Source organism: Lathyrus oleraceus, chromosome 3, assembly GCF_024323335.1.
Source record: "Lathyrus oleraceus cultivar Zhongwan6 chromosome 3, CAAS_Psat_ZW6_1.0, whole genome shotgun sequence".
Classification (NCBI taxonomy): Eukaryota; Viridiplantae; Streptophyta; class Magnoliopsida; order Fabales; family Fabaceae; genus Lathyrus; species Lathyrus oleraceus.
In genome coordinates this window covers 146,739,340-146,759,944 of record NC_066581.1, presented here as the reverse complement: position 1 = coordinate 146,759,944, position 20,605 = coordinate 146,739,340, and the positions used below count along the sequence as shown (strand labels likewise).

Below are 20,605 nucleotides of genomic sequence, written 5' to 3'. Positions count from 1 at the left end.
TATAAATAAGCACTTTTCTTACTAGAAAAATCAATATGGCCTACAAAATTTAGATTTGCTCGATTATTTATATCGGTGATACATGGTTTTTTCAACTAGGTCATGATGCCCCACATTCGACTTGATTATCCAGTTTCACAGTATTTTCTATTTCTTCTTATCCACGTCTATGCAACTCTTTACTTTTAATTTTCTTCGATTAATGGTGCTATAAAGTCATAGTGAACTTTGACTAATTCTAACATTTCTAAGACTTTCGTTTTGATAAACTTAAAAAACATTTGATTATTTGCATACTAACTTATTTGTTTGCCAATTTCTACTAACAAATTATTATTTTCAAATCTAAACACAATGTATATGAAAGATTAGCTTGAAACTAGTTGTTATTATTCAATTAAGTAGTTAATTGCCAATGATTACTTATATAAGACCGGTGCAATAACTTTAGCATGTGTACATTTTATCTGTACATATACAAAACAAAAAATAGTATTAAATTACAAATTAAATAAACAACAAATATATTTGCCTTGTTGAAAACAAATTTAACATTGTCCATTCCCATCCCCTATTGGACCAACTCCTCCCCTCCTCCATTCTCACAACAAAATTACAAAAACAAAAATCTCTTGCAAGTTTTATAACAATTTACTAAACTTATTAAAATTTATTTTCCTTGGCAACTTCGTGCAGAAAAGGCAATTTATTATTTTAATAATAAAAATATAAGCAAGAGAGTCACATCATCAAGGACAGAAAAGGCAAACAAAGGATTAAAAAAATGAAAAAACAAGATTCTTTCATTTGCTTCTGTTTTGGCGCCTTATGGTTCCAACAAAAACGCATTTTATAATAAGTGGTGTAAAATATCATAATAACAGCATAAAAAAAAACAGTGATTATTACTCAACACACATGGTAGCGTGACAAAATTCCACTATGAACTCTGGTTGCATATCGAACTGCATCAACGATGCACGTGACCCACGTGTTCCGGTGAGAGGTAGCTACGTGAACCTCTACAAGTGGCCGGAATCAGACGCTGCTTTTGTGAGGTCAGTGAGTTCCGGCAGAGAGCACCCGGGGGTGGTGGATAGCATCTCTTGCAGACAATTGTATCTGAGAAGCTACACATTTTGCAGAGAAGATGAGAAGAAGAAGAAAGTGAAGGTGAAAGCGAAGAAACGTGTGGTTGTTAAGAAGAAAAATTTGGGTTGGAAGAAAGATAAAAAGAGTTCTTGTTCTGTTTTGTTTGGTATTTTTCGAAGGCTCTTGTCTTGTTGTGCTAGTGTTGATGTTGTGGATGAAAATTATCAGTTTTAATTAAGGTTTGTTCGTGTTGTTTTGTTTTCTATTTAGCATCAAGAGAAATGATTTATGGTGTTATAAGTTTAATAAATAAAAATTAAGGTTTTATTTAAGATATGAATGTGGGAAATGTGAATGTAAAGGCTACATGAGATGATATTCTAACTAGTAGTGTCTGAGATGTATAAAATTTGTTTTTTTGCAGAAAAAAGATAGGATAAGTGGATTTATGAAACTAATCATGATTTTTGGTTAAAAATTCAATTTGAATAGAGAACATGTTAGAGTAAATTGGAGTTGAATTTCTTTTTAATTAATTTGGAAAGTGTTTTTTTTATGCCTTTTTAATAATCTTAATGATTGATAAGAGAAAAATAATTTCATTTTGAATTTTATATCCAAGATAATAGTAATGAGTTTTATGATCATGAATGCATCTCAAATGATCTTGTATTATCAAATCAAATTCAATAATTGTTTCAATCAATCCAAGAAAATTGTCATTACTTTCTTGATAAATTTTTCATTGGATCCTTGATAGACATTTCACAAGGTAAAATTTTATTCGTAAAACTTGTCTACAATGTTGTTTCTCTTTCCTAATTTCTTCTTTCAAGTGTTTATCAATTGCTTGATTTTTATTCAATCTTATTCTCAATTCATTGAAAGTATTCATATTAATCATATGTTTGACATTATTTTCATGTTGTTTGAGTCTTTGGCTAATATGCTCCCATTTATTAGCAAACTCATATTACTAGAAGATTTAAACAAACAATATACTTTGTCAGCATATTTGCCATAAACTAGCCATTTTCTATAACTAATGTCACCAATGCTTAATTTTCTTGAATGACATGCATACGAGAAATGCCTAAAATATCTGGACAAGGCCACTTTTCAACTAGAATATACTTTGATTTGTTATCAAGATTCTCCTAATTTCTTGAATATCAATCTGAGAAATTTCTTGTTTATAGTCATCACCAAAATTATCAATATTAGATACATTTGGTACATCATTAGGAACACTTAAATTACCATCCTTTTCGATTTTCACAATCCAAAATTTTATTTAAATGATCCAAATTTTCATTGTCTTTAGTGATCCAAATTTTCATTGTCTTTAGTTATCCAAATTTTCTTAGATATCTACCTTTTTGTAAAAACATTTATCAAGAACTCTTTGTTTTGATTTTACTAGCTCTTTGTTTTTATTTTTTTTTCACTATAAGATAAATGTTTTTAAGGGAACATCTTAAAATAAATCTATTACTGAAATAGAAATAAAACAAAAAACACTCAAGTAGAGAACAATGACACCTGAGAAGTAAAATCGTTGACTTCAAATTGAACATTATATTTCCACAATTGTAAGATATGGATTTATATGTTTGCATGTATGAAGGTTGTAATTGCATGTTGATCCGATATGGATTTTGTATGGATTTATATCTTATATGTTTGCATGTAAGATATGGATTTTGATTTTGACGATTTTGATGTAATCGTTGATCAAGTTGTGAAAATCAAGTTATGTTGATCTTTGAATATCTAGTTGTTTGACTATATTGTGTAAATCAAGTGATTTTGATCAAGTTATGATGATCAAGTGTGGTTGAAGACCAATTTGCCAATAGCTATATGTGGACACAACACTTTATGTCAAACGTCATTCGATGAAGTCAATGAAGATCTTTGATCAAGTTGTTTTTCTGATTAATGAGTTTAAAATAAAGAATTATCTCAAGCCTCATCGGAAGAATATTCAACATTCCAGTTAAGTGTTAAACTCAAAGATAATGTGACGAGGAACTAAAAGCTACATAGTTGTGAAAGAGAAGAAGTGTGAAAACTCACCGAGTCTAGGTTGAATGGATAATGTTTGCAAAGGTTTTAGACTAAATCTTGATTGTATTATGGAAAATCATACATACACTTTAAACCCTTTGAAAAGTTTATCTTCTTTTATGTAAATCACCTTGAAATATTTTAAAAGCTTAGCCAAATGATTAGAGAACTCTATAATCAATTAGAAGTATGTTTTATAAAGGATTAATCGATTAGGCCTTTGGGATAGTCGAATATTTCACTTTGTAACGCCAAAAATAGATTGGAGAAGTCCTTTAATTATTGGCAACGACTAGAAATCGAAACATTCCATTTTAGGGTGCCATAATCGATTATGCACTTATGATAATCGATTATGAGCCTTAAAAAGTCAATGGATTATTTTCATATTTAAGTCACCTTTTATCCTATAAATAGAGGACTCATTTCTCGTCTTCCAAACACTAGAACATTTGCCTTAGTGCTTTTGAGAGTGAAGTATTATATATGTGAGAGTATTTTTATTTAGTGTGGGGCATTATTTTAATCTCTCATTAGGAGAAAATTAGTTTTTTTGTGAGATAAATCATGTAAAAATCTCTCTTTTGGTTATTGAGGTAAACCAGTTAAAACCTCGTATTGGTTGGGGAGTTTCTGTAGTTAAAAATCTTAGTTGATTCGTGAGCATAAAATATTGTTAAAAATCTTTCAGTTGGTTGTGAAAGTCTATGAACTTAAAACTTTGTCTCTGTTGGATAATTAGTCATTAAAAAATTTCAATCCTTGTAAAAGGAGGTTCGTGGAAAAAGCCTATAAAACAATCACATCATATTGGAACTCTCGGGAAGGAATTATTGGGGAGAGGATTAGTTAATTTTTTTAAAAATCAAACCTCTATAATTCTGCAATGCATTTCTATAATCCCTTAAATCTTTAATATTCCATTTTATTATTTTTATTGCTTTTACTCTATTTATTTTACAAAAAGGTTTTAAACTTTGTTTTTTTAAAAGGTTTGTTTTGGGAATGGTTTTTAAATCTCATACAAGATTTAAAACTTTTATCAAATCTAACAATTTTGAAATGTGGGATATTTTAAATAATGGTTTGTATGTTCCTACCTTTTCTTTTAATGATGAGGTAGCAAGTAAACTTGATTTTAATTGTACATAATAGGACTTGAGAAAATTCAAACTTGGTTTTAAAGTTAACCATCTTTTAATGAAAGTTTTAAGTTCCAAAGCATTTTATTATGTTTTTACTTGTGAGTATGTCAAAGAAGTGGGAGATACTCTTGATATGATTTATGGAGTTTCTCCAAGTAACAAGTAAGAGGGAATGAAAACACAAACTCAAGAAGTTGAAACATCAAATTAGCGTGAAGGTTATCTTCATAGATGGTGTTCAACCATTGGAATCCTTGGAGGATATATTTGAACTTTTTGTTCTAACAAATATCTAAGAGTTAAGAATTGGAATCAGAAACCTGATCCAATCCTTAAATCGAGAGATGATAATATTTATAATTTTCGAGAAAAGTCTAGGAAAGAAGAAATCATTGAAAAGCTCAACGAGATGATTAAACTGTTGAGAATGAAGTAATAAATTTAGAAGAATCATCATCAACTTCACAAGAGGTTCTTTTAAAGAATAAGTAAAATCAACTCATATGGTTTCGTTTGAAAGAATAATCTTAGTAGATGAACAATCTTCTAACAAATCATCGTATAATAAAAAAGAAATATCATGAAGGAGAATATTTTCTTCAAATAGTAGATATGATTAAAAAACTTCAGTCAGTAGAATATTTGAAAGAAGAAGAAGTGGAAAAACTTTATCAAGCAGAATCTTTGGAGTTTCATCAAGGGAGAAGGATGAAGATTCATACAAGAATTACTTCAACAAAATCTCAAACACCTCTTAAGATTCATATGAGGAATCTTCTAAGGAATCATTAAATATGTCTTAAGAGGATGAACATGTATCTTGAAAGTCCCTGACAAGGAAGAAGACCCTGAGGTAAATTATTTACCTTATAATTAATTGTTTAAGCTTACTGTTAAACTTGATAAGGAAAATAAGAACTCAGAAAAGAGCATTATTGATCTTAAGAATTATTCTGAATTCTTAGAAAATAGAAATAAGGTTATTTGTGAATAGATTACTAGCATAAAAAGTGAATCCTTAAAATCAACTAAATGTGATTCATATGCGATTTATTTATAACTGAAGAAGTTAATCTACAGAAAACCATAAGTAAATTTACTAAGGGAAAATAAAATATTTATTTAATATTATCAAATCAAAGGTCTTACTTTAATAAAAATGGAATAGGTTTTAACTTAGATAGATTATTCGGAAAAATAACTAAAAATAGGAAGAAATTGAATCGCTGTGTTTATAAATGTATTTCTTAAAAAAACCTTGGCCACTTAGAGCCTTTTCGATATGATAAACTTAGGCGGTCTAAAGAGAATGACCATATGTCTCATGGAGCCACTAACACCCCAGGACCCAAAAGTATTTAGATACCAACGATGAAAACCTAATTCTATTTTGTAGGGACCACTTTGTAGCTTGAAGATTCTTATTGCAAATTTGATAAAGTTGTGCAAAGCGATTGTGTACTATGAGTATAAAAAGAAGTTTGTTGGTCCATGGTGATGAAGTTGTTGGCATAAATGGTGATGTTCAACAATTGATTGCTAACGCATCGATAGTGGTGCTCAATTGTTACCATTGATGGTAATGCTCAATAATGTGTTTGTTGATATTGATCGTGGTGTTCGAAAAATTGTTTTCGACCTAGATTTTTGTTGGAATTGATGGTGATTCGTAAAAAAAATTATGGTTATGTTGATTTTCAAGTCCAAGGATTGATGGTTATCGTATCATTCGAGTTAATGTTTAGCATGCTCTCTTATCAAATGATTTCTAGAGATGGAATTTTAATGTTTGCTCGTCATTCCATCTTGAAGAGGAGTTTTATTAAGTTATCTTGAGATTTTGAGACAGTACAGTTAATAAAGGTTGAAAAAAAGTGGAAAACTCTAATTGACTTTCTAGAAAGTGGTTTATTAAATGTCTAGTCCTCTAAAACTATTTCTACTAACCTTTTGATTGAGTTTAAAGTGTTTTTAAGCAAAGGTGTGCAATATGAAAGCTAGAAGGTGCCAAAAGCAGTATGCCAAAGTCCAATGTAAATACAAGGCCCAAAGGAAGTAAGGAATGCTGAAAAACATCTTATATTTGATTATTCCAAAGGGATGATTGATTATAGCTTACTTCCTACTCAAGTTTTCAAGCAAGATCGTATCAAATGTCTTCGAGAAATAAATCAAAATAGTTCTTAGTTAAAGATTGCGCCAAATGTAAAGATTATTGAATACATAATTGATTATGCCTTATACATAATTGACTAGAGGCTTCGTTTTGGAATGTTTTATCAATCATTATGTTTTTGGTGCAAATCACCATTAAATTCATGGATTTCATCACGAAAATAAGCCCATAAATAGCATTATACAAAGGTATGTTCTCATTCATTCTATTGCATATCTTATTCTTATTCTTTCTTTGTGTTCTTGTGTGAGTCTCTATTTTACGCCAACCTATCTCTTTGATGACTTCTCATCTCAAGTACAAGAAAGAAGGTTCTTCCAAGAGTTCTAAAAGGGGTATCTTGCCAGTTCATTACTTGGATGCAAAAGTGTTTCAAGGCCGTGAGTTCTTCAAGAGCTTTAAAAAATCAAATTTAAATATTTTTATAAAAAATCTCCCAAAAAATGTATTTGCTCTTGGTGAAAATGTTCTACTCAAATATCTACTACATAGATGGATTATCTCCGCTGAAGTCAGACAACATAAGATATCCATACCATTGGAAGAGTTTGGTGATGTTCTAGATCTACCAGGCACCAGAATTCTCTTCAAAACATATAAACTAGAGAAAAGTAACAACTAAAACTATGAGATTTCCGCCCCATCCTTCTTATTAAATCCAAAACTTGATATTTCCTTTTTGTAAATCGTGGTACCAATACGCCTAGATATTCATCCCATTCACTATGTGACAAACCATATTCTTCTTCCAAGAAAGAGAAACTTTAGTCATCTACCCAGATCAGACATCGTTGCAGTATGCTTACTTGCTAATAAAGTTGAGATAAATTGGGCAAGTGCAATAATCCATCACATGTTGGGAAGCCAGAAGAAAGGTATGTGCCTGCCATATAGTATTTTGATGACAAATATTTTGGAACATGTTGGGTTCAACCTTGGAGGAAAAGAAGTTGAACAAGATATAATAATAATAATATGAGAGATTGTATTATGGCAAATGCGCTTCAAAATTGTTAATGGGGAGGTATCTTAAAAGCCTCCAAAAAACTAAAAGCTTTGCTGATCAATAGGCTTTAGCATTGTTTCATCAGCAAGAAAACTCTGAAATTTTTTATGATTTCGACTATGAGTTCCCTAAAAAATGTTCCATTGAAGCCCTTATCCAAGAATTCATAAAAAATATGAAGAGAACAGTTAAAAAGATCAACTTATTGGCGTATCACGTTACTCAAGATATAGTTTACTTGTCTCCTGGATTGCTCATTGATGATGATGATGATGAGTTTGAGTATATTTATATTTTGTCCTTATGTATTTCTTATGTTTTTGCTCTTGACTCCTAGTTATTTTTAGTTTTGTACTTTAATTCTAGCATTTCAGTTAATGGAGCACATTATCTTTTTAAATGATTATGTATGTCTTTAAGGATCTATGTACTTGAATATTTTCCATATTTTTCTATCTGATTATTTTTTTCCGCCTTTTTGATAATACCAAAGAGGGAGAAGTATAATATCAATGGGAAAAGGGTATACTCTCTATATTTGTAAGGAAAAGTTTAACCATTCCAAGTTTATCACCCTTGTTTCTTTGTTTGTCCACCTCCCTGAGAGATGTGTGATCATCATAAAAAAGGGGGGAAATGTGGATCTATGTGATTGTAGGTATGAAGACTTGAACTATATGTTTATTTGGTTTTGATGTTGACAACACTCCTAAGATAAGTTTTCATCAGTCTTGATGTTAAAGGTTTGTTGGTTTAGATGATATGGTTTTGGAAGATTGATCGAGTAATGAGGCTTGATATGTTGGTTCAAGTGATGGTGCTTGACATGTTGACCAAGTGATGACAATTAATGTCAAAAGCTTAAGATGTGTTGATCAAGATGAAGTCTAAATATCATCTAATATGATCAAGTGACCGTTTTTGGTGCCAAAATCTCAAGATGTGTTGATCGAAACATCACCACAAGAAAAAAAAATGTTGCGGCCTTTTTTATTTTAATATTACCGCGACTCGAACCGTCACATTAGTTGGGTCGCGGCAGTTTTTTGTTCTGCCACAAAAATGTGTGTCGCCAACATGATTTGTGTCGCTTTGGAAAACCTCCACTCCAACCGTTGTTATTATTTATGACAGTTAGTGAATTGCCTTAGATAGTTATTTGTGATGGTTTCAAGCTATCGTGAATTTTATTTGATGTTTTGATTTTACAACCAACCACGGAGGTTTATAGCCCCCACTAAATTAATTAATTAAAAAGGTTTAATTTTTTTTGTCTCGTATGTTAACCTCAAGGTTCATTTTGGTCTCTTAACTTAAAAAATGTTTATATTGGTCTTTTAACTCTTCAAAATGTATCATGTTAGTCCTTTTCATCTAATTAGCGGCAAATTTAGTAACCAATTTTTGAATTTTTTCATTGTTAATTAGACGAAAAAGACTAACATGATACATTTTGAAAAGTTAAGGAACCAATATGAACTTCTTTTAAGTTTATGGACCAAAATGAACCTTGAGGTTAAATGGATATTAAGCCATTAAAAAATATAAAATTCTAATGTAAATATTAATTTAATTAGTGAAAGAGAATCTTTATATGTAAAATTCCAACAGGCCTCCTCAAAGCTCTAAGATTCACAATAAAAGTCATAAAAAGGAGAAAAAACATAAATGGTGCAGTGTTAAGTGTTTGTTTTGCAAATGCTAGATTTTAGTATTGTACAACTACAATAGAAATGACATTTTGCATTTACAAAGAAATGTTTTCTAAAAACAACAAAATGATTCATCCATGACTCAAATAAAGTAATACTTGTCTATAAACTTTGTATTCTCAAGTTAGAATTTTTTTTACAATAAGTAGACAACCATTCCATAAAATAGCTTTAATGTAATTTTTCCAACAAAATTCATTCAATCTCGCCAAAATAATGTAATAAATATAAAATACAATTCTATTTCTACAAAAGACATTCAATAAAAAAAAACATTAATCAATCTAAAACATGAAACATAATAAGCTCATATTTGATCAAAATATATATAAGAACAAAAGATCCTAAAAATAAAAGAAAAGGAAATATAGACATAATTAATGATGAGGAAAACAATTTAAAAAACAATTATGATAAGAATACCTGCAATATCGGTGATAATAACACAAAATGGATTTTTAGCCATTTAATTTTCTAGAGTAGATAAAGGAAGAAAATTGTATTACTTATATGTTAAGGAAGTCATAATAAACTTACCGAGCTACTTACTGATCTAACTACAAATCACACTTAGATCAACATATTCTTCAAGTATCAAAATGATCTTACCACTTTAATATGAATAGATCAGCATATACTTTGTGACTCTTTTGTTGTGAACACTAGTAGCAAATGAATGCTCTAAGGAAACAACTAAAAAGAGAATGAATAGACTAGATTAAAATCCAAACTATATAATAGATAATGTGTCTTATGACAAATATGAATAAAAAATAGAGAGCGTCTCATTTGTTGTACATATATAGATGGTGAATCCAAAATAAAAAAATTTGAATCCAAAACAGACTAGATCATCAATGTTGTAAATACACAGTGGGAATCCAAAATAAAACATGAACAAATCTAAACCATTGAAAAATCTAATTGAACCAGTAGCCATAAACCAATATCATAATTTACCAAAATCAATGAAACTAAGAGAAAAAAACAATATTAACTAATTACAAAATCCATGAAACACTACATCGAAAAATCCATTTTACCCCGGTTGAAAATGGATTTTACCTCGGTTTCATATGCGAGATAACAAAGGACGACATGAAAATTTTCCACTTTAACCCTCAGTTGTTAAATAACCGAGGAAAAAAGTACTGCACATAGGTTCGAATCCCAACAATTGCAATTTCGTATTTTATAGAAAATTGGAGATGAAAATGTGAGGCGGATTTACTCACATCCACATGTTACTGGAATTATATTTGGATTTTTTGTAATAACATTTATTATTTATGTTAAAAACTTTGAGGAAGATGGGCTTAACTGTCGCAGATAGGAAATAATGGTAGTTATTATGCAAGGGTCACAACCCATGTGTCGTAAAATGGTTAATTTCTTGTAGTTTATGTCGTTCATATGAAGTTTGAAGATCATCTACTGCAGTGATCAAATGGATGTGCATGAATACCTAGTTGTGAATATCAAGTTGTGGTGAACAAGTTGTGTAGATCAAGTAATGTTGATCAAGTCGTGGTAATCAATTGTGCTTTAAGATCAAGTTGTCAATGGTTATCTATGGAGAAAACACCTTATGTCAAGCAACATTTAGTAAAGCCGGTGAAGATATCTGATCAAACAGTTTGTTTGATGAAGAAGTTTATTATAAAGAGTTATCTCAAGCCTCATTAGAAGAATATTCATGGTTCTAATTAAGTTCTAAATTCAAATATAATATGGAAATGAACCAGAAGCTTTATAGTGCCATACCCCAATTTTGTTCAGACATTTTAAAACTGTCATTAGCATTCAAGACAAGAAAGCATGTTGCACTGGCTCAGGCATGGTGAATTATGCCTAAAGAAAAAACTAGGATTTTCTTACTATCATCTTAATGTGTGTTTAATGATCGGGAAAATAGCAAGTGTACTATTTTTTCTTTTATAGTAATAATGGGGAAATTCCGCGAATGTCGATCTCAAGGACTGCAACTCAATATCGAGTTTAAATTATCATTCAATTAAACAAAAAGTATTAATTGGGTTTTTAGGTGTAAAAATATAAGAATAAAGGTAAAAGCAAATAAGGATGAAAATAAAGGTTTACAGGGAAACAAGAACAATGCTAGGGAAGGTGTATGATTTATCCCTGTAACAACTCTGAATCACTATTGCATCAACAAATATCAATTACTATCAATTCTTAAGGGTATTTTCTCCCAAGTCCTTGGTGAGAAAACCTTTAATCAAACTAACCTAGTTTCTATGTCCATAGTCAATTAAGGTGAAGTTAAGCTTTATAATATAAAGAATACTCTGGTCCATACAGGGTATCCCTAGTCCTAGGTGATATCTACTGTAGAGTAACCTTATGAAAACCTTATCAATGGCGGTCCAGCCTAATTGATAACCACAAATCAATCTCGATTGGTCCAAAAGAGAAAGCAATAAACACATCAAAAGGTTACCATAAAAATAATATTATAAATGCAAATGTAAACTCAAATTCGTTACAATTCTAAATCAGGGACACCCCCTAGCATTGGGGGGTTTAACTACTCATATTGTTTAAAATAAATGCAAGATAAAAATTACACATTACAAGTAATTTGATGACTTTGATCTTCAATCGCTTCCGCTCATGAAAACCTTTAGCTCTCCACACTCCTTGTTCTCTGTAATACTTGATTGCTTCACAATACTGTATTTTGTCGTGTTCCCAGGTGATTTTTCCTTAAGTAGAAGATCCTCTTTTATAATGAAAGTTCCAAGAAGCAGGTGGACATGTCCAAAAATCTCTCTAAAAAGTCCAACGAACAAAAGCCCGAGAAAAAGGGAATTTTTGGGCTTGGGATGACACGGGTGGCCGTGTCATCTCACTGCTTCTTGTGACACGCCCATGGTCCCTTGACACGGGGGGGGGGGGGGGGGATGGGGGTGGATGCCTGACACGGGTGGCGTGTCAGGCTATTGTCTTTCTTGCCACGCCCTCCTTTGCCTGACATGACCCGTGTCAAGTGTCATGGGTGGTCGTGTCAGGCCTTCTGTACCAGGCTTTTTCACTCTTTTGCTTGGCGGAATCTCGCACTGTCTTACTCTAAGTTCCTCGATTCTTCTACCTGGACCTGTCGGACAAAAACACACTTATCCCACGCATAAAATCATGAAAATATAATCAAAATATAACAATGAAAGGAAATGCTTAAATATTATACCGGAAGTAAAATTGACTTGAAAAGTATCAAAAATGCTTGCACAATATTTCAAAATCCTTGGTTTCTTGTCGGATCAATAACGAAAACTTAATGCAAATGGTGACTTATCACAACCTCAGACTTAGCTCATTGCTTGTCCTCAAGTAATGTTTAAGAGAACACTGTGTGTCACTCCCCATAATTCTTGTTTCCTAACACTGCTGAGATCATTCGCTAACATCGTCCTTCTTCCTTCCATAAGTCCTGCTTTTTCCTTGTTAGTTTTCAATCGCACTTCCACTTCAAAGCACCGTTTCACCTGTCAGCTTATATCACATTCTCACCAATTCTCTCGGGGTTAAGTGTTTTCACTCATAATTCAGAATATGCAATATCAACTCGCAAGTTTGAATAGTCTCTCTTTTCATATCACCTACACATAACACACACATTTTTAAGGTCTTTCGGGTTGTAACTTGGCTTGGGTTAGGGTGTGGATATTCAAACAAAAATGGGAAACAAGTGGTTTTTTTGGTTCAAAGTCGATGTTACCTACTGTGTTGGTTTCTTTTGTTTCTTCGCTCGGATTTCTCTTTTTTTCTATTTTTCAACCGAGTGCCCTTTTTCGTGTTTCTTTTGAATCTTCGAGTTTATTTATAATAATTATTTTTCCTTTTCTCTCGATGATTTCCTATTTCACTTTTTTTTCTCTTTTTGTTTTCGCACTTTCTTGGGCGTTTGGAACTCTTTGGGGTTTTTACCCCAAACTTAGCTTTTCAACACAATTTAAAGGTATTAACATGACTCTAAACAGGGTAAGAAAGTGTTTTGGCCAAGGGGTACATTTATGGGGTTTAAACAAACAAATGGATACAGGCTCAAATGGGGTTTACAAGGGATATAATTATTTAGGATGGCTAGAAAGGCTCGGGGTTAATTTCAAACAACGTGCCTCAGTGTCTGTAATCATGCAGTGACAGTCCCAGAGAGTCTACGCAAATTTATAATGATAAAGACAAACCTGAATATCGCTCATGATGATAAATGTGTTTGGCTTTTTATGACTCACCCTGTTTGGTTAAGCTTTGACAGTATCCACAGTACTCTTTAGCCTGGTGCGACTTCTTCCTTACTTCGGAATGTACATGACACTTATGTTGGTTAAGTTGTATACGTTGCGTCAAATCTTTCTTTTTCAGCAGTGTCAACTTCCTGGGAAGATCCTTCACAACAAGCCATGGTAAGTGGAGTGGTCCTTTCATCCACTCCCACTCGTGATCATTACTATTTCCAACATATCACCACAGACTTGAAACACTCGCAGCATAATGTACCTTCAAACACAAAAATCAAATCTACAATGCAATAAAGTAAAATAACACCATACTGAAAAATAACAAAATACTAAAAATAACACTAAAATACATAAAATCTCCCCCACACTTGAACTAATCATTGGCCTCAATGTTTGCGAACAAGAGCGAAGGATGACCCTCATAGTACCCTACTGAGGAGGTGGTTGTGGAAAATGCAACATCAACCGTCGCATCATGCTGCTCATCTCATCCAACATTGCCCTCTGCCGAGCTTGCTCAATGCCTTGCCGTTGTTTTTACGTCCTTAAGTCACATATTTCGGTTTGTACCCAGGTCCATTGGTCAGTGGACCAGGAAGAGGAACCTGCCTCTTGCTGGGTAGGTTCCTGATGTGGTGGTACAAATTGTTCCTGAGGTGCTTGGGGTTCCTCTTCTTCTGCCTCTGTGGCATCCATCTGGTCATCTACAAAATGGTCAGTTTCGTGGCCTTCCTCCGTGTCGGGGTCAACACTCACATACAACCAGTTAGCACAGTCAGTAATAGCAACTCTGTCCGGATCCGGCAGAGCTATAATAAACCTCTTATTGATAAGCACAAAATAGTAAGTAGGGGCAACAACAATCATACATTGTTGAATTAGAGCGGACATGTCAATTTTGGTCTTACCTGCAATTGGCGTGTCTTCGAGTAACATAGCTTGATACTCGAAATGCTCAGCTATTTGGGTGATCATGTCACCCACGGAGATGCCTCCGGAGTCTGCTCGGCCAACTCTGCTCATATAGTCAGCTGCAAAGGCAGCTACATTAATGGCTTTGTTTTGTGCCATCGAGTACATAAAAAATAACTCTCTCTGGGTAGCTACCCCGATGCTATCTCCTCTTCCAAATAGGGTGTAGGACAAAACCTTATAAGCATACCAAAAACATGGATTTTGGATGCCGGAGGCCTTAGCACCTTTGGAGGTGTAATCCTTCCTTCCGGTGATGGAAATCCATAAATCCTTAGGTGAAAACCCATCTGGGACCGCTCCTGGTCCGTACAGAGGGAGTCGGAGTATCCCTGCCAATTCCTCAACCGACAATTCATGATAATTATTAAACAAGCGGAAACACAAAGTGCCGAAATAATACCTGGCTGTGTCTATCCACCTCTTTTCGAGTTGGAATTCCAATGTGCTAAGGAATTCGAGTGTGATGCGCTCATATGTCGGTGCTTCCAGACTCATGAACTCCGGCATTCCTAACACGTGGAACATTCGGTCTACCTAAATTTTGAGCCCTAGCGCGTTCAGAGTATGCTCACACATGTACCTTGTCAGTGTGAGTTTCCGTTTTCGGTGAATTTGATACCTCTTTTCTTGTTCCGGATTGTCAAACACGATGTTGTATTAATTTGGGTTCCGGCTTGGTCACTTCCATGACCTTGCCATCTCCGCAAGTTGTTGCTTTCCGATGAGAATTCTCCTCAGGGCATTTTGGACCTATAAAAATAGAAATGATTTGAAATAGGGAGTTAGAAAATTCTGAAACCGTGGTTAGGACGGGGATGACGAATGGAGTAATATTTGTGAAAGGTGTTTTTGCAATAGGAGAGTGGAAGTGGTGGTTATGGAAGCTTTTAGGTAATGGGGTTTGTGAGGTTTAATGGGGTTTATGAGGTTTAGAGAGAAGGAGAGTGAGAATGATGATAATGATGAGAGAGAATGATAAGAATGTAATGAAAAAAATTCTGATAATGATAAGGTAAATTGGGTAAAGTATGGTTAAGGTGGAGTAAATAGGTAGGGCCCACTGCAAAATTTGGAATTAAAAAAAAAAAATCCGCCTGCCTGACACGGCCGTGGAAGCTGACACGGGTGGCCGTGTCAGGCTACTGTCCATCATCACGTTTTACCATTTCCTTCAGTGCTCCTGACACGGCCGCCCGTGTCAGGCTACTGTTGACAAAAAATTTCCTTTCCCTTCCAGTGCTCCTGACACGACCCGTATCATCTGACACGGGTGGTCGTGTCAGGCCACTGTTTTTCACATCTTTGGCCTGATTTTGCACCCTCCTGACACGGCCTGTGTCAGCTGACACGGCCTGTGTCAGGCTGCCATTTTTGTCATTTTTTTTGGCTTTTTCTCTTGTTCAACCTCTGGTACCTCTGGCCACGTTGATTATCCTTTTTCATGAATTAGACATTTGTTGACATGATGTTCCCTCCTTGTAGAACTTCTGTGTAAACCTACAAACATACATAACTGATTAGATTTAAAATGCGTGGGTTGCCTCCCACGAAAAATTGCGTTTAACGTTGCATGGCTCGACGGTTCTCCGTCTTTTTAGGTGAGACAAATTTTGTCTATTAGACCACCCTCCTGGTCTTGTAGGTATGGTTTGACTCTCTGCCCATTCACCTTGAACGTGTCTCCGTTTGCGGGATTTCTTAGTTCAACAGCTCCATGCGGAAATACTTTTTGTATCATAAAGGGCCCCGACCATCTTGACCTTAGTTTCCCTAGGAATAACTTCAACCTTGAATTAAATAATAAGACTAGTTGTCCTTCCTGAAGTTCTTTCTTCTGAATGCACCTGTCATGTCATGTTTTGGTTTGCTCTTTGTATATCTTGGCATTCTCATATGCTCGATTTCTGAATTTTTCCAGCTTTTGTAATTGAAGGATCCGAGATTTACCCGCTTTGGACAGATCATAGTTGAGAAATTTGGTAGCCCAGAATGCCCTGTGCTCTAGTTCGAGCGGTAGATGATAAGCTTTACCATAGACCAGTTGATACGGGGACATACCTATTGGGGTTTTGAACGTTTCTCGGTATGCCCATAGTGCATCATCTAGCTTGATTGACCAATCTTTTCGTGAGGCGCTAACTATCTTTTCTAGGATTTGCTTGATTTGACGATTTGATACCTCAACCTGTCCACTAGTCCGGGCTTGGTACGGTGTGGCGATTCTATGCTTGACATTGTATTTCCTTAGTAGGTTTTCGATCAGCTTGTTGAGGAAGTGGGTACCTTCGTCACTAATCAGTGCTCTTGGTACCCCAAATCGTGCAAAGATACAATTCTTGAGGAAATTTATTACCACTTTCGCATCATTCGTGGGTAGTGCTACTGCTTCCACACATTTTGACACATAGTCAACTGCGACCAGAATGTATTGCTTTCCAAAGGACGGTGGGAAGGGTCCCATAAAATCTATTCCCCACACATCGAACAGTTCTACCTCTAACATGGCATTCTGAGGCATCTGATTTCTCTTGGATATGTTTCCTGTTATCTAACATATATCGCACTCTTTTACCATCTCTTTTACGTCTTTGAACAGTGTAGGTGTAGCGGTGTATTCGCCACTTTATGATTTATTGACTAAATCAAAAGCAAAGCATACAAAGAATCGAGTCGCCACCGCACTTTTATTTATCCTAAGGAATGGCTAAAAAGCGAACAAAAGCCTAAGAAGTTTTACACATAGAAAACTAATGAAAAGATCAGAGAATCTGGGTAAGGGGTAAATTACGTAATGGGAAGGTGTTAGGCACCCAAAACGTCCTAGGTACTCCTAGGGAGCCCTTTTCACAATTGTTGTATGAAATGTTATTTGTTATGAAAATATTATTGTGCAAACATGAATGAAGGGATGAGAAAAGAATATATAATTTTTATTATTTTTGTGTTTGAACGGATGAACCCGTTGCCTACGTACCTTCCATGAAAGGTAAGGATCAAAACGCCGTAGTTCGGCTAAAAGATTTCCAAAAGTGTGTGAATTGATTTTAGAACAAAAGCCCTAAGGTCTTTCGTTATCCACGGGAGAAAACTCAACCTTATACAAACAACAAGTCCACCATGTGAGAAAAGCTTCGACGCACTAGAGGGGTTAACCCTGTTTTCAGTACGGAAGTCTTACAGTTCGATCACTAAGGACAAAAGGTGAGATTAACATCAACCAACTAGGATAAATCAAACCTATGGCTAATGTATGAAAACATGTCAAGAATGGACAAAGCCACAAAACAATTGAATGAGTGAAGTTAATTGATTATGAGTATTCACAAAAGATGGTCAAGGTATGATTAAGATTCAATTCAGAAAGAAGTGTTATCAAAAGTGAAGTTTGAAAAATCAAGGACTTAAAGTCCAGGTTTCTAATTTGAAAAGACATGAAGAAGTTTGCACAATATTATTTCCAAGTTTGAAAGCAACATGTGAAAAGGTTTAGGACAAAGAGGGTATGGATAATGGAGTGTAAAACTTCTCAGAAAGGTTCACCTCTTGAAATCATATGGAAGATGATTCAAGTGTGTCCTTAGGAATAAGCAATGAGCAATAACAAATAAGCAAAACAAATGATATCGGATGCCAATTGCTGGACTTATACCAATCTCACAGACAAAGGTGGATAGCGGATACCAATCAATGGATTTACACCAGTCTCCTAAAACACACAAGGATATCAGATGCCAATAAATGGACTTATTCCAATCTCCTAAAGCAAAACAAAACATGGATGTCAGATGCCAATCTATCTGGGCTTATTCTAATCCCCAACAGATGATCATGGGAAAACAAATGCCAACAACATGGACTTACAATTGCATCCTCACATACAACAGACAAACAATAGCATTAAGCAAAGAGGACATAAGTGGCCAATGAAATGGTCTTACACTCAATCCCTTCCAAATCACAGGAATAATGGCCAACAAGTGGACTTACAGTTGATTCCTCAATGGGCAAACAAAGATGTGTCACAAAGATATGAAATGATGATCATGCAATAATGAACAATTAATGATGATAAATGCACAAAGGCAAACAAGCAAACATGTACAGATGAACCAACAAGCAATCAATGATTCAGTTAGCACACACTATATACAAGCAATTAGGCTCAAGCAAGGGTTAGACTTTAAAGTCAACTGGAATGGGGTAAGTGTGCTCTTAACCTTAACATTGAGAGTTAAGGTGAAGCAGATGAAAAGGAAATGAGGGGTGTGCCTCATTGCTCTTATCCCTGGTCTGGGAGAGCTTTGAATAATAGAAGGTGTGGGAGTTCAGAAAGTTGGAACTCTCTCCACAAGTTAATGACTCTATAGATCTTGGGTTAAGATCCACAATGCATCAACATGTAATGTGAGCAAAGGGATGACACACTGAATAGTAAGAGATGGACTACACATCTCTTTTATCTACCAATTGCCTTATCAAAGGACTTTTCCTGCTTGGGGACAAAGAGTAAACAATCACAAGCATTGCCTCTTAAGGAGGACTTCAGACAGGTGCCTGGCCAAGTAACAGGCCAGGTCTTCCAGACTACATGAAGAAGAGAAATTATACCTAATTGGTTAAGCAACCAAGAAAAAGCAAGTTCAAAATGAACTTAAGCAACTAATGTACCTGAAAACAATCCAACTCAATCAGTATACAATTCAAAAAGTCAAACAGATAATCAAACAGTCAACAGACAATGCACAATCAAACAAGTAAGGCTACAATGTGCAAGGCACAAGCTCAACTCAAATGAGCTAAAAGCATCCTACAAAACAAGTCAAGGTTAGTCAATAACAATCAAATAAACCAACTCAAGCAATGTGGATTAATCTCCTTAAGTCCATGTGCTTCTTAACCTGAAAACAAACTCAAACATGAGAAGCAAACCACTAGGACAAGGCCTAGGGTCAAAGAAGTAGAAATAATCCAAAATAGAACATGAAAATTGGTAAGAATCAAGATTAACCCAATTAGAACCTCATCCAAATGGTCTCACATCAATAGCATCAACCAATTTCATTTCATAAAGCAATCATGTCAAAGCATGCAAGTGGAAAGCTCATTGAGGCAAACAGAATGAACCAATTCAAATCAAATCAAAAATGGCTCAATAAATTCCAAGAAAACTCATGTCTAAACAGAACACATCAAATGAGCAACATACCAAAAATCATGGCATTTGGACAAGTATAAGCATGTCAATTAAATTCATCAAGTCAAGGTAAGCATTAACAAGCTCAAAGGAAGCACAAATTGATACATCAACTTAAAGCAATCCTAAAACAGAGATGACAAGTGATAAATGACACAAACCAAAGCCAAGACAAACTTCAATGTGTCTAGAATCAATGTACAAAATTTCAAGTTCATATGATAAAGCATAAGAATTTCACAAATCATGGAAGTTCACTACTCATCAAAAGTTCAAACATGGTCAACCAGCAAAGAAAATCTCAAACAAATTGAAAATGGATCCAAAAATTCTACAAAAAAATCATAATCAATCCTAACATCCAGAAGTAGCATCATGCAAAAATTCAGATCATTTGGCATTTATTTGGCATGGTAAAGAAAATCAACAAGTTGGACAAGAAATGGTGTGACACACATTGTCACACCTCCATTAATCACATCATAACTCAACATCCAAACATGTTAAAAATACAAATTCAAAGCCAAAAGATCAATCAATGTGTCTAGATTAAGCATGTAAATTTTCAGAAGCATTGGATCAACCATCATCATTTCACAATCAAAATAGCAAGCAAGGTGCAAGAAATGACATGCAAACATAAACCCTAGGCCAAAAACATTTTCGACCGTGCAAAAATTCTGTAAAAATATCCATAAAATAGAAGACATCATGATGAACATTTTGCAAAAAACCTCATGTGATTTGGATCATTATTTTTTGAGTTATGAATTTTTTAAGGAAGAAAAAAAATTAAAATGCATGAATGAAGTAGCATGATCATGTATAGCACAAGTGAGAAAAAATGCAAAAGCAAATATGTGAAATGCTCTGGCTCGGAATCGAACCGAGTGAAGATTTAAAAATGGCGCTCAACTTAATGAAACACGCCGTTTCATTAAGTGATGTGGCACGGCAAGCGAAGGAAGACCAA

General features: G+C 34.3%; 1 protein-coding gene across 1 annotated transcript; it reads left to right on the top strand.

Moving 5' to 3' along the window:
- The first annotated feature begins 840 nt into the window (after positions 1-840).
- Positions 841-1,428, top strand: LOC127125876 (uncharacterized). The gene has a single exon (XM_051054723.1). It carries the CDS (start codon positions 943-945, stop codon positions 1,324-1,326), a length of 384 nt encoding a protein of 127 aa, XP_050910680.1. The 5' UTR covers positions 841-942; the 3' UTR covers positions 1,327-1,428.
- Positions 1,429-20,605: the final 19,177 nt, after the last annotated feature.

Excerpts from the sequence above, each read along its gene's own strand:
- LOC127125876 (XM_051054723.1), top strand. The coding sequence starts at position 943 with ATGAACTCTGGTTGCATATCGAACTGCATCAACGATGCACGTGACCCA.